Source organism: Chelonia mydas, chromosome 21, assembly GCF_015237465.2.
Source record: "Chelonia mydas isolate rCheMyd1 chromosome 21, rCheMyd1.pri.v2, whole genome shotgun sequence".
NCBI lineage: Eukaryota > Metazoa > Chordata > Testudines > Cheloniidae > Chelonia > Chelonia mydas.
Window position 1 is genome coordinate 17,645,095 of NC_051261.2, and position 14,536 is coordinate 17,659,630.

A 14,536-nucleotide genomic window follows, 5' to 3' on the forward strand; every position below is an offset into this window, starting at 1 on the left:
GTTTCAGAGTAACAGCCGTGTTAGTCTGTATTCGTAAAAAGAAAAGGAGTACTTGTGGCACCTTAGAGACTAACCAGTTTATTTGAGCATGAGCTTTCGTGAGCTACAGCTCACTTCATCGGATGCATAGCATATCGTGGAAACTGCAGAAGACATTATATACACACAGAGACCATGAAACAAAACTTCCTCCCACCTCACTCCAGCGGTTTTGTTTCATGGTCTCTGTGTGTATATAATGTCTTCTGCAGTTTCCACGATATGCTATGCATCCGATGAAGTGAGCTGTAGCTCACGAAAGCTCATGCTCAAATAAACTGGTTAGTCTCTAAGGTGCCACAAGTACTCCTTTTCTTTTTAAAAAAAATTGCTATTACTTTTTGAGTCTTTGGCTAGCCGTTCTTAATTCTTTTTTGGCCTTCCTAATTATATTTTTACACTTCACTTGGTAGACTATGCTCCTTTCTATTTTCCTCACTAGGATTTAGCTTCCACTTTTTAAAGACCTTTTTGCCTTTCACTGCTTCTTTTACCGTGGCTAAACAACAAACTGGCACTTTTTTGGTTCTCTTACTCTGTTTTTTAATTTAGGATATGCATTTAAGTTGAGCCTCTATTATGGTGTCTTTAAAAAGTTTCCATGCAGCTTGGAGAGATTTCACTTTTGGCACTGTACCTTTTAATTTCTGAAAAAACAACAAGGAGTACTTGTGGCACCTTAGAGACTAACAAATTTATTTGGGCATAAGCTTTTGTGAGCTTAAACCCACTTCATCAGATGCACGGAGTGGAAAATACAGTAGGAAGTTATATATACAGAGTACATGAAGAGATGGGGGTTGCCTTACCAATTCTAAAGAGACAATTCAGTTAAAGTGGGCTATTATCAGCAGGAGGAAAAAAATCACTTTTGTAGTGGTAATCCGGGTGGACCATTTCAAACAGCTGACAGGTGAATAACAGTAGGGGGGAAATTAGCATCGGGAAATAGTTTTTAGTTTGTGTAATGACCCATCCACTCCCAGTCTTTATTCAGGCCTAATTTGATGGTGTCCAGTTTGCAAATTAATTCCAGTTCTGCAGTTTCTCGTTGGAGTCTGTTTTTGAAGAAAACGAGAAACTGGACCAGCTCCACTTAGGACTAACTCAAGAATTGCCTCTCCTCTTGTAAAAAGAAAAGGAGTACTTGTGGCACCTTAAAGACTAACAAATTTATTAGCGATTTTAGTGAGCTACATTCAGTGGAAATGAATGCATCCGATGAAGTGAGCTGTAGCTCACGAAAGCTTATGCTCAGATAAATTTGTTAGTCTCTAAGGTGCCACAAGTACTCCTTTTCTTTCTGCGAATACAAACTAACATGGCTGCTACTCGGAAACCTCTCCTCTTGTGGGTTCCAAGACTAGCTGCTCCAAGAAGCAGTCATTTAAGGTGTCAAGAAACTTTATCTCTGCATCCCGTCCTGAGATAACATGTACCCAGTCAATATGGGGATAGTTGAAATCCCCCATTATTATTAATAGAGTTTTTTTTTTTTTTTATTACGATAGCCTCTCTAATCTCCCTGAGTATTTTGCAGTCCTATCACCATCCTGATCAGGCGGTCAGTAGTATATCCCTATTGCTATATTCTTATTATTCGAGTATGGAATTGGTATCCATAGAGATTCTATGGCACAGTTTGGTTCACTTAAGATTTTTAAATCATTTGATTCCACGCTTTCTTTCACATATAGTGCTACTCCATCAGCACAACCTGATCTGCCCTTCCGATATATTCTGTACCCAGGTATTACTGTGTCCCATTGATTATCCTAATTCCACCAAGTTTCTGCAATGCCTATTATATCTATATCCTCACTTAATATGAAGCGCTCTAGTTCACGCATCTTATTATTTAGACTTCTAGCATTTGTATATAAGCACTTTAAAAAATTGTCATAGAATCATAGAATATCAGAGTGGGAAGGGACCTCAGGAGGTCATCTAGTCCAACCCCGTGCTCAAAGCAGGACCAATCCCCAACTAAATCATCCCAGCCAGGGCTTTGTCAAGCCTGACCTTAAAAATATCTAAGGAAGGAGATTCCACCACCTCCCTAGGTAACCCATTCCAGTGTCTCACCACCCTCCTAGTGAAAAAGTTTTTCCTAATATCCAACCTAAACCTCCCCCACTGCAACTTGAGACCATTACTCCTTGTTCTGTCATCAGCTACCACTGAGAACAGTCTAGATCCATCCTCTTTGGAACCCCCTTTCAGGTAGTTGAAAGCACCTATCAAATCCCCCCTCATGCTTCTCTTCTGCAGACTAAACAATCCCAGTTCCCTCAGTCTCTCCTCATAAGTCATGTGTTCCAGTCCCCTAATCATTTTTGTTGCCCTCCGCTGGACTCTTTCCAACTTTTCCACATCCTTCTTGTAGTGTGGGGCCCAAAACTGGACACAGTACTCCAGATGAGGTCTCAGCAATATTGAATAGATGGGAACGATCACGTCCCTCGATCTGCTGGCAATGCCCCTACTTATACAGCCCAAAATGCCATTGGCCTTCTTGGCAGCAAGGGCACACTGTGGACTCATATCCAGCTTCTCGTCCACTGTAACCCCTAGGTCCTTTTCTGCAGAACTGCTGCCGAGCCATTCGGTCCCTAGTCTGTAGCGGTGCATGGGGTTTTTCCGTCCTAAGTGCAGGACTCTGCACTTGTCCTTGTTGAACCTCATCAGATTTCTTTTGGCCCAATCCTCCAATTTCTCTTGGGCCCTCTGTATCCTATCCCTACCCTCCAGCGTATCTACCTCTCCTCCCAGTTTAGTGTCATCTGCAAACTTGCTGAGGGTGCAATCCACACCATCCTCCAGATCATTTATGAAGATATTGAACAAAACCGGCCCCAGGACCGACCCTTGGGGCACTCCACTTGATACCGACTGCCAACTAGACATGGACCCATTGATCACTACCCGTTGAGCCCGACAATCTAGCCAACTTTCTATCCACCTTATAGTCCATTCATCCAGCCCATACTTCTTTAACTTGCTGGCAAGAATACTGTGGGAGACCGTGTCAAAAGCTTTGCTAAAGTCAAGGAACAACACGTCCACTGCTTTCCCCTCATCCACAGAGCCAGTTATCTCGTCATAGAAGGTAATTAGATTAGTCAGGCATGACTTGCCCTTGGTGAATCCATGCTGACTGTTCCTGATCATTTTCCTCTCCTCTAAGTGCTTCAGAATTGATTCCTTGAGGATCTGCTCCATGATTTTTCCAGGGACTGTGGTGAGGCTGACTGGCCTGTAGTTCCCAGTTTTCAGCTGTCTGCCATTACATAATGTAACTGAATGGGACTCTTTCATTAGACTGTTTCTCATCAGATCCTACCTGTGTTTTATCACATTCCATCCTCTCCTCCTTACTAGGACACAGAGAATCTCCATTAATAGCGTCTCCCCTAAGGGATGTCTCTGTCCAAATCACGTGCTCCTCGCTCCTCTGCCCCTGTCGGCTTTTCCCCAGCCCTTAATTTAAAAACTGCTCTACAACCTTTTTAATTTTAAGAGCAAGCAATCTGGTTTCATTTTGGTTTAGGTAGAGCCCATCCTTCCCATATAGGCTCCCCCTTTCCCAAAAGGTGCCCTAGTTCCTAATAAATCTAAACGCCTCCTCTCTACACCATCATCTCATCCCTGCATTGAGACCCTGCAGCTCTGCCTGTCTAGCTGCCCTGCACATGGAACTGGAAGCATTTCAGAGAACATTACCATGGAGGTCCTGGACTTCAATCTCCAGGACTTCTCCGCTATCCTTCCCTATGTCATTGGTAAGCACACCGGCTCCTCCCCAGCACTACACACAAGCCTATCTAGATGTCTCAAGAGATCCGCAACCTTCACATCAGGCAGGCAAGTCACCATGCGGTTCTCCCAGTCATCAGAAACGCAGCTATGTTTCTAATGACTGAATCCCCCTATCACCTGTCTCTTCCTAATAACTGGAGTTCCCTCCCCCAGAGAGGTATGCTCAGTGCAAGAGGATACCATGACATTATCTGGAAGGAGGGCCCCAACTACAGGATCATTTCCCTCTGCTCCAGTTGAATGTTCTCCTTCCCTGAGACTGTCATCCTCCTCAACAGCACAGAGGCTGTCAGACCAGGGGTGGGACCATTCTACAGTGTCCTGGAAAGTCTTATCTATGTACCTCTCTGTCTCCCTTAGCTCCTCCAGCGCAGCCACTCTGGTCTCCAAAGGGCCAAGAACTCCTTGCACCGAATGCACACATCCAGTTTTTCTACATCCTTTCTATACATTGGTTGAGAAAAACTGGACACAGTACTCCAGCTGAGGCCTAACCAGCGCCAAGTAGAGCAGAACTATCACCTGTTAAAGCAATCTAAAATTGCATTTGCTTTTTTTGCAATAGCATCCCATTGTTGACTCATGTGAGGTAGTGATCAGTGCTGCTGCCAAGCCAGTTTTCCCAGTATTTGTGCATTTGGTTTTTCTTCCTTAAGTGTAGCACCTTACATTTGTCTTTGTTGAATTTCATTTGGTTGTCTATAGCAGTGGTTCTCAACCCGGGGTACATGTACCCCTGGAGGTACTCAGAGGTCTTGCAGGGGGTTCTCAACTCATCTACATCACTGTTTCTCAATGTAGGGGTTGCAGCCCCCAGGGGGGTCACGGGACAGGCTGCAAGTGCAGGGCCGGCAGTAGGGGGCAGCAAGCAGGGCAATTGCTCAGGGCCCCATGCTACAGTGGGCCCCACTTGGTGGGACTCAGGCTTCAAACAAGGCTTACAAGTGAAAAAACAAGCTCAAGCATCACCCTGAAATGCAAGTACAATATTTATATTCCAATTTATTTTCTAATTATATGGTAAAAATGAGAAAGTAAGCAATGTTTCAGTAATAGTGTGCTGTGACACTTCTGTATTTTTATGTCTGATTTTATAAGCAAGTATTTTTTAAGTGAGGTGAAACCTGTCAGTATGCAAGACAAATCAGACTCCTTAAAGGAGTACAGTAGCCTGGAAAGGTTGAGAACCACTGATCTATAGCCCGGTTCTCCAATTTATCCCTCTGACCTTTAGCTCTATCCCCCAAAGTATTGGCAACACCACCACCACCTTTGTGTCATCTGCAAACCTGATCAGTAGGCTCTGGATCCCTACCTCCGACTCATCAATACAAGCGTTACCATCCCCGGACCCAGAACAGAGCCGGGCTGAACCTCACTTGAGGCCTCCCGCCAATCCCACATCACCCTACTCCTAGCGCCGCTTTGCTGGCAACTGCTTCACCGGGGAGGTATCCGCGGAAGGGTGGCTCTCCGGAGCCCCCAGCTCACGCCTCAGCGCGTCAGGGGTCGCGCCCAGGCACCCCCCGCTGCCTCTGGACCGGACTCCCCGAGCTCATGCTGTGAAATCAGCGAACGCTGAGGCTGCCCCACCGACGCCTGTAAGAACAGCGGAGCCGCCAGGGTTCCCGCTAGGCTCCAGCCTACCCTCCGGCCCGCCCGCCTCACGCGGCACTGCAGGGCCTTCACCCGCCAGGGCTCCGATGGCCCCGTGCGCTGGGGCGGGACACGCCTTCCCTGCCCGCCGCGGCCCAACCCCCGGCTCCGCCCTGCATGGCGCTGCCCAGCGGCCCGGGAGAGGCGCGCGGCAGGCAGGGAGCCCGCCAAGAGCCCTCACCACGGCTCGCGCGCGTACTCCTCCATCTTGGGTCAGCCGGGCCGGCACGCTCCCCGCAAGGCCCGAGCCGGCGACCGAACGGGTCACGTGACTGACCGCAGAACGTTCCACGTTCGCTCGTGACCCTGAGGCAATGCGGTTGGCTCCAGCCTGGGCGAGCTGGCCAATGGGGTTCCAGGAGGGCGGGCCGGGCTCGCTGTCATTCGGAGTGGGCGGTATCCGACCTTTGACTCCAAACCGCCTGATCCCCGCTGAGGCTGCCCGAGCCTGTAGGGGGCAGCCGCGATGATCGGCCCTGGTGGGGCGTTGCCCTGCTGCCCCTCCCCCCGCACACATACACCCTGTGGGCCCAGGCTGGGGGGTTCTCTGTGGTGCCCCTCCCCCCCCCCGTCTGAGCCCAGGCTGGGGGGTTCTCTGTGGTGCCCCTCCCCCCCCCGTCTGAGCCCAGGCTGGGGGGTTCTCTGTGGTGCCCCTCCCCCCCCGTCTGAGCCCAGGCTGGGGGGTTCTCTGTGGTGCCCCTCCCCCCGTCTGAGCCCAGCTGGGGGGTTCTCTGTGGTGCCCCTCCCCCCGTCTGAGCCCAGGCTGGGGGGTTCTCTGTGGTGCCCCTCCCCCCCCGTCTGAGCCCAGGCTGGGGGGTTCTCTGTGGTGCCCCTCCCCCCGTCTGAGCCCAGCTGGGGGGTTCTCTGTGGTGCCCCTCCCCCCGTCTGAGCCCAGGCTGGGGGGTTCTCTGTGGTGCCCCTCCCCACCCCGTCTGAGCCCAGGCTGGGGGGTTCTCTGTGGTGCCCCTCCCCCCCCGTCTGAGCCCAGGCTGGGGGGTTCTCTGTGGTGCCCCTCCCCCCGTCTGAGCCCAGGCTGGTGGGTTCTCTGTGGTGCCCCTCCCCCCGTCCGAGCCCAGGCTGGTGGGTTCTCTGTGGTGCCCCTCCCCCCCCACACCTGAGCCCAGGTTGGTAGGTTCTCTGTGATGCCCCTCCCCCCTGTCTGAGCCCAGGCTGGGGGGTTCTCTGTGGTGCCCCTCCCCCCCCCCGTCTGAGCCCAGGCTGGTGGGTTCTCTGTGGTGCCCCTCCCCCCGTCCGAGCCCAGGCTGGTGGGTTCTCTGTGGTGCCCCTCCCCCCCCCACACCTGAGCCCAGGCTGGTGGGTTCTCTGTGATGCCCCTCCCCCCTGTCTGAACCCAGGGTGGTGGGTTCTCTGTGGTGCCCCCCCACTCCCAGCTGAATCACAGAGCAGGAGGTGGCTGTGATTCCTCTCCTAGAGGCAGAAACGTGGGCTGCTAATGTACTTTTGTGAAAACCGTAGGAGCTGACTGGAGTTCTATGGATCACAGAGGAGCCAAAACTGGGACTGAGGCACCTAAATACTTTTATGGCTCCCACCCCTTATCCCGGCAGCTTCCCCTAACGAAGCAGCCAAAGAGTACTCAGATATTCCTCCTGTTGTAATTGGGGCAACAGAGAGTGATTCTGGCCTAGCACCATCAGAAGCAGCACTAATCAACGTGCTTTGTGTGCCTGGGGATCAGATAACTCAGTGGTTTTCAACCTTTTTTCATTTGTGCACCCCTAAAAAATTTCACATGGTGGTGCAGACCCCTTTGGAAATCTTAGACAGTTTGTGGACCCCAGGGAGCCACAGACTAAAGGGTGAAAACCGCTGTTCTGTGGTAATGACAATCTTTTGCGGACCCCTTAGACATAGTTTTCAGACCTCCAGGGGACTGCAGAACACAAATTGAAAACCACTAAGGGAATAGATCCCCCTGAGGACTGACTTTTCAGTGCAAGCAAAGCAATCAACTGCTAAAGGAAATAATTGACTGAGACAATGGGGGGAAATCCCTCTTTTTCTTCTTTATATTGGTGTTTACAGAGGTTTTAAAAGATGTTCTTGTAAATGTAAAGATTTATTCTTATAACTGAATGCAGCAAGTTCATATTTGTCTTCATTTAGAAGAGGATAGTAGCTTTATTTCAAATGTATTGTGCTGCAATAATGAAGGCTGCCAGAAGATGGTGCTGTGGTTACATTTAGGCAGGACCCTGGGGAAAAAAGAGGGGAAAGGGCAGAGTGTGTGAGAGGAAAACCATGTTCAGTTCAAAGCTGCAGCCTGGCTGTGTAGACTTTACTTTTGCTAAAGCGTGGAACATCTTTCCAACATAGAGTTCATTTCTTGTATTAATACATGTGGCTACACAATCCGCTGATCCGCCCAATGCCAATCACTTGGGAGCTATGGGAATGCCATGGTGACAATGGGATTCGGGTTCTCAGACAGCTCTTACCCTTTTCTCTAATAAATGGTGGACTGATTGTGGCAAATTAAATGCTAAGGGAACAAGCAAATCCATAAACCTCAGCCTTTGGGGAGAGTTCTCAGGATGGCTTCCAACATCTCAGGTGCAACGGTTTTTGGTTGTCACTGCCCAAGTGCCATAGCTGCAGCGACTATAGCCATGAAAGTGTAAGGGGACTGTTGGCCCTTTACTAAAACTCAGTGGTGTTTTTTTGGCTGCTAGCTCCCAGTACCAAAAGAAAGGGGAAGGGTCAATGGGAAATCAGGACTCTGAGATTGACAGTCCCCAGGAACAATGGAGAGAGGCCAGTGCTCCAGGTCAGCCTGACTGACAGGGCAGGCAGACCAATGAGGGAGTCAGGAGCCTGGGATCCCATCTTCCAGGTGTGCTGGAGCTGCCTCAGGCAGTGCAGGGATGAGCTGAGCTGAGAGCAGAGCTGCAACAACAAAAGCAGCCCAGGGAGCAGATCTGTGCTGGGAGGAGAACTACAGAAACCAGAGCTAGAGGGGCCAGAAAAAGCAGCCTAGAGAGTGCGAGGCAGAGCAGCAGTGCTGAGGCAGGGTGGAGCTGGAGTTGAGACTGGGGCTGTCCGGAGCTGGGTGCGGTGAACAGCTGGGCAGAGCGAGGGGGGACCCTGGGCAGTGGGCCCAGCTCTGGGAGATGCCACCAGCGAAGAGGCCTTGAAGGCCAGACTTGGAGGGGGATCGTAACCCCAATGGGGTGGGGGCGATGCTGGGAAGAAGGGTCCTGCCACCTAGAGCCTAAGGGCATGCAAGTGTCTGACCCACAGCATCCCTGCAGCACAGCCAGGGCCTGGGCAGGAGGACTGGGACATGTGAGGAACAGACTGAACTTCCCTTACATTCCAGAGAGGCTGGTTGTGACGTCCCCATGCCACAGAGCGGGGTGACGGGTTTTCCTTTAACCTTTCCCATTTTTCCTTATTTTTTTAAAATTGATTGCTGTTAAATAAATTGTATTTGCTTTGAACTATATGCAATGATCAGTGGGTCAGGGACGTGTCCAGTCCGGAGAGAGCATCCTGAAGTAGGGACACCCTAGCCCCTACCATAAGTGACCATGACAAAGTTGGGGGTTGAGCCCCCCAGGAATGCTGGGCCCAGCTTTGTTGGGGTTACGAGGACTCTGCCACACGGGAGAGTGGAAGGGGAGCCCATTTCACAGGGATAGTGTATAAGCCAGGAAAGTTCCACAGAAACAATAGTGGGACTATTCCCCCGCTTACAAAAGTGACATCAGATAGGTTCGTTGGGGAATAGTACGCTGAGTGGTGTCCTAGCAAGCTGCTGAGAAGACATTTCTGAATCTGTGAGCCCCAACATTATCAGAATCCCCTTCCAGTAAGGGATTGATTATTTTCTTGATTTAAAACAACCCCCCAAATTTAAATTATTAGATGTAATTTTTTTCCCCAAATGGAAGTGAGATATCAGGCATATGGGGGAAGACAGGAATGAAGAGGATTCAGGGCAGGCAGCCTCAGCCAAAAAATGTTTTAATTTCCCATCATCAGTAAATAGGAGATATTTTATCTGAGGGGCATTATGTGTGAAAGTGCAATAAGACTCAGGTGAGAGGGGATATTTGTCCCTTGTTAAATTAATGGGAGTAGAATGTTGGACCCAAAAGGTTCATGACAATTGTGAATCACAGCTGTGTGAGCTGGAAGCACGTGGGGAAGAGAGACTCTCAAGCAAGTAATCTATCTGCCCAAGAGCATCGTATTGTAAAACAACAGAGAAAGCTTTTGACTTTGTATGTGTTGAGTGAGTGATGATTTTAACCTCAGCTCTCTCTGGACATTCTGAACAGAGGGGAGAATTTAACAGATGGGAGGGATTAATTAATTTCTAATGTTGCTCTATTTGGCTATAGAGAGCCTGAAATGGGAAGAAGGAGGAAGGGGAGGAAGGATGGTCTTGAGGTTGAGGCAGTGGCATGGCAATCTGGAGATATGGAATAAATTTCCAGCTCTGCCACAGACTTTCTATGTGAACTTGGGCAAGACATTTGATCTTACTGTGCCTCAATTCCTTATCTGTAAATGTGGCTAATAATGCTCCTGTACTTCACAGGAGTGTTGTACAGACATGCTTATTAATGTTTGAGAGGTGTTTCATTAATATGATGATCCTGATAAGTACACAGACTGATAGAACCTCACTTAAAATCCGGTGCTGCATATGAGCTTCCTTGAAGGAAATTTATTTTCCATATGGTACCATACCCATCTTGAGTCTTCATCTCTGACAACTCGATGCTGTCTCTGAACTTAATTCTCTTGGTGAAACTCATAATATCCATAAATGGGCAAATCCCCACGAGGGGACACAACAGTGGTTCCCTTAACCCACCCAACAATATTGTTAATCTATCCAGCTATACTCTTAGCCCGGCAGAAGAATCTGTCCTATCTCAGGGCCTCTCCTTCTGCCCCTGCACCCCCATGAACATGATACAGTTCTGTGGTGACTTAGAATCCTACTTTCGATGTCTCCGACTTAAGGAATATTTCCAACACACCTCTGAACAGCATACTAACCCACGGAAACCTTCTTACCAATGCTACAAAAAGAAGGATTCTGCGTGGACTCCTCCTGAAGGTTGAAACAACAGGCTGGACTTCTACATAGAGTGCTTCCAGCGATGAGCACGGGCAGAAATTGTGGAAAAGCAGCATCACTTGCCCCATAACCTCAGCCGTACAGAACACAACGCTATCCACAGCCTCAGAAACAACTCTGACATCACAATCAAAAAAGCTGACAAAGGAGGTGCTGTCATCATCATGAATAGGCTGGAATATGAACAAGAGGCTGCTAGGCAGCTCTCTAACACCACATTCTACAGGGCATTTGGTAACCACTGAGGGTTACCAAAAGAAACTACATTTGCTCAAGAAACTCCCTGACAAAGCACAAGATAACTGCACAGACACACTCCTAGAATCCTGACCAGGGGTATTCTATCTGCTACCCAAGATCCATAAACCTGGAAATCCTGGATGCCCCATCATCTCAGGCATTAGCACCCTGACAGTAGGATTGTCTGGCTATGTAGACTCTCTCCTCAGGCCCCCTACCCTACCAGCAGTCCCAGCTATCTTTGAGACACCATTGACTTCCTGAGGAAACTACAATCCATTGCTGATCTTCCAGAAAACACCATCCTAGCCACTATGGATGTAGAAGCCCTCTACACCAACATTCCACACAAAGATGGACTACAAGCCATCAGGAACAGTATCCCTGATAATGTCACAGCAAACCTGGTGGCTGAACTTTGTGACTTTGTCCTCACCCACAACTATTTCACATTTGGGGACAATGTATACCTTCAAGTCAGCGGCACTGTATGGGGACCCGCATAGCCCACAGTATGCCAACATGTTTATGGTTGACTTAGAAAAACGCTTCCTCAACTCTCGTCCCCTAATGCCCCTACTCTACTTGCACTACATTGATGACATCTTCATCATCTGGACCCATGGAAAAGAAGCCCTTGAGGAATTCCACCAGGATTTCAACAATTTCCATCCCACCATCAACCTCAGCCTGGACCAGTCCACACAAGAGATCCACTTCCTGGACACTATAGCACTAATAAGCGATGGTCATATAAACACCATCCTATACCAGAAACCTACCGACCACTATACTTACTTACATGCCTCCAACTTTCATCCAGACCACATCACATGATCCATTGTCTACAGCCAAGCTCTAAGATACAACCACATTTGCTCCAACCCCTCAGAAGAGACAAACGCCTACAGAATCTCTATCAAGCGTTCTTAAAACGACAGTACCCACCTGCTGAAGTGAAAAAACAGATTGACAGAGCCAGAAGAGTACCCAGAAATCACCTACTACAGGACAGGCCCAACAAAGAGAATAACAGAACGTCAGTAGCCGTCACCTTCAGCCCCCAACTAAAACCTTTCCAGTGCATCATCAAGGATCTACCACCGATCCTGAAGGACGGTCCCTCACTCTCACAGACCTTGGGAGACAGGCCAGTCATCACTTACAGACAGCCCCTCAACCTGATGCAAATACTCACCAGCAACCATACACAGCACACACCAAAAACACTAATCCAGGAACCTATCCTTGCAACAAACCCCGTTGCCTATTCTGTCCACATATCTATTCAAGGGACACCATCATAGGACCTAATCACATCAGCCACACCATCAGGGGCTTGTTCACCTGCACATCTACCAATGTGATATATGCCATCATGTGCAAGCAATGCCCCTCTGCCGTGTACATTGGCCAAACCGGTCAGTCTCTACGCAAAAGAATAAATGGACACAAATCAGACCTCAAGAATTATAACATTCAAAAACCAGTCAGAGAATACTTCAACCTCCCTGGACACTCAATTACACACCTAAAAGTGTCAATTCTTCAACAAAAAAACTTCAAAAACAGACTCCAACGAGAAACTGCGGAACTGGAATTAATTTGCAAACTGGACACCATCAAATTAGACTTGAATAACGACTGGGAGTGGATGGGTCATTACACAAACTAAAAACTATTTCCCCATGCTAATTTTCCCCCCTACTGTTACTCACACCTTCTTGTCAACTGTTTGAAATGAGCCATCCTGATTATCACTACCAAAGGTTTTTTTCTCCTGCTGATAATAGCCCATCTTAATTGATTTGTCTCATTAGAGTTAGTATGGCAACCCCCATCTTTTCATGTTCTCTGTATATGTTCTCTGAATATATATATCTTCCTACTGTATTTTCCACTCCATGCATCTGATGAAGTGGGTTTTAGCCCATGAAAGCTTATGCCCAAATACATTTGTTAGTCTCTAAGGTGCCACAAGTACTCCTCATTCTTTTTGCTGATACAGACTAACACGGCTGCCACTCTGAAACAAGTCCTATTTTGTGTCAGATCTCTAAGTCATGTTTAGTGTTCATTGTAGTTATCCTACCTAAGTATTTGAAGTGCTCAACACACTCCGATGCCTCCTCAAATGGTAACAAGTCTGGAAGTTTAATCCCAGGGAAGTTGTGTAGACTGGTTTGATCTGGTTCAAGAGGCCTAGCAAATAAAGAACAGCAAACTGTATGAAGAGGCAGCCTTGATCTGGGAGTCAAAAATGAACATGAGACTGGGAGAGAGGCCCTTGAGCGAACATGAAATACTTTGGTGACACCAGGTAAACTAGGCTATGTATAAGCTGTTTATTTTTTAAGAGATGTTTTCTCTATAATGGTTTTGTTCTGAATAAATAGTACTTTGCTTTCTGAAGTCTGGCTGGTCACTGATTAACCCTGTCACTGCCCCTGAGAGAACTGGACTGCAGTGCTGCTGAAGGGCTGAGAGAATCCTGGTTGATTGCAGGTCTAGAGGAAGAGTGTTGTGGGCCTCTGCCCTGAGAAAGGTGACAGCTAGAGACCTGAGACCTAAGTGGGGAGTCATCAAGGGGGCCACAAAGGGGTCAGAAGTGCAGTTATCTTGAGAACAAATATTTTAATACACCAAGCACTCACTGTGACATACTATAGGGAAGATAGGCCATTTAGAGCTATGCTAATACCTCCATAAAAGGAAAATATGATGAAGAGCCAAGATGATGTGAAGATATAACTGTCGATTACAAACCTTTGACAGCTCCCTGAACGTATAGTCATCTAGATCTGCTTGCTGCAGATCTGATCATGTACCATTTCCAGAGGAAGATACCCATTTTCCCACTTCGTCCTCCTCAGCTTCTCACTTCTTTCAAAACAGGATGGGTTTCCCTTGCTTTGACACCTTCTCTTCGACACCTGTTGTTGCTCACCCAATACACATACCAATCAGGCAATAGTCATCAATTTTAAAAACCTGTAGCCAGAAATATCCAATGTACTCATGGGGTTTTTGGAAGGAGGAAATTGTATGGGTTTCCAAATGAAAGAATGTAGATTTGCTTTAAAAGGACGGGAGATTGTAAGAGATTTCAGGGAACAGTAAATATATACAGGGAACATTTTGTGAAAATGAAAACTTTCTTAAATCCTGTGCAGGCATATAATGGTCTCCCGCATACTATTATCAAATTCATCAGAAAGCTGGGAATTGACAGAATGTGAGTTCCAGCTACACATTTCACCCCTGTGATGGGGAAGCAAACTGTATGTTACAAGTAGCTTTAATGCCTTTGCTGTCAGATCTTGAAGCTGCATATGGACACATCCTAAAGATCTGAAGCTCTGGTTCTTTCCTCACTGGTTTCAAAGCCCCAGCCTAGCAGCTTGTGCGTTTTTGCATATTTTCTCACTGCGTTGTCCCATTGCCTTTAAAAGGCTAAACGTTCAGTACTAAATTTGGTCATGCAGCTCTTCCAGATTCCCTGGAATGTCCTCAGGTTTCAAACTCCTCTGATAGAAAGAAAACCCGCCTCCTGCCTTTCCTGATTGGTTTTTCTGAACCAGGCTGTACAGCTGTTAAATGTAATTGGCCAGCTATTTTACCAACCCCTGTCCCCCCTTTATAACCAATTTATCCTAGGTTGCAGTG

General features: G+C 47.9%; 1 protein-coding gene across 4 annotated transcripts in view; it reads right to left on the bottom strand.

The window, feature by feature from the left end:
* Positions 1-5,840, bottom strand: part of TIMM17A (translocase of inner mitochondrial membrane 17A) — a 36,344-nt gene extending 30,504 nt beyond the window's left edge. The window contains exon 1 of one of the 4 annotated variants that reach the window (XM_037885387.2): positions 5,696-5,840. In XM_037885387.2, the coding sequence (XP_037741315.1) occupies positions 5,696-5,721 (26 nt within the window). In that variant the 5' untranslated portion in view covers positions 5,722-5,840. Of the gene's footprint in view, positions 1-5,270; positions 5,646-5,695 lie in introns of those variants that run through there. The other 3 variants (XM_043533730.1, XM_027820363.3, XM_027820364.3) reach the window with 3 other exon arrangements.
* Between the last annotated feature and the right edge of the window lie 8,696 nt (positions 5,841-14,536).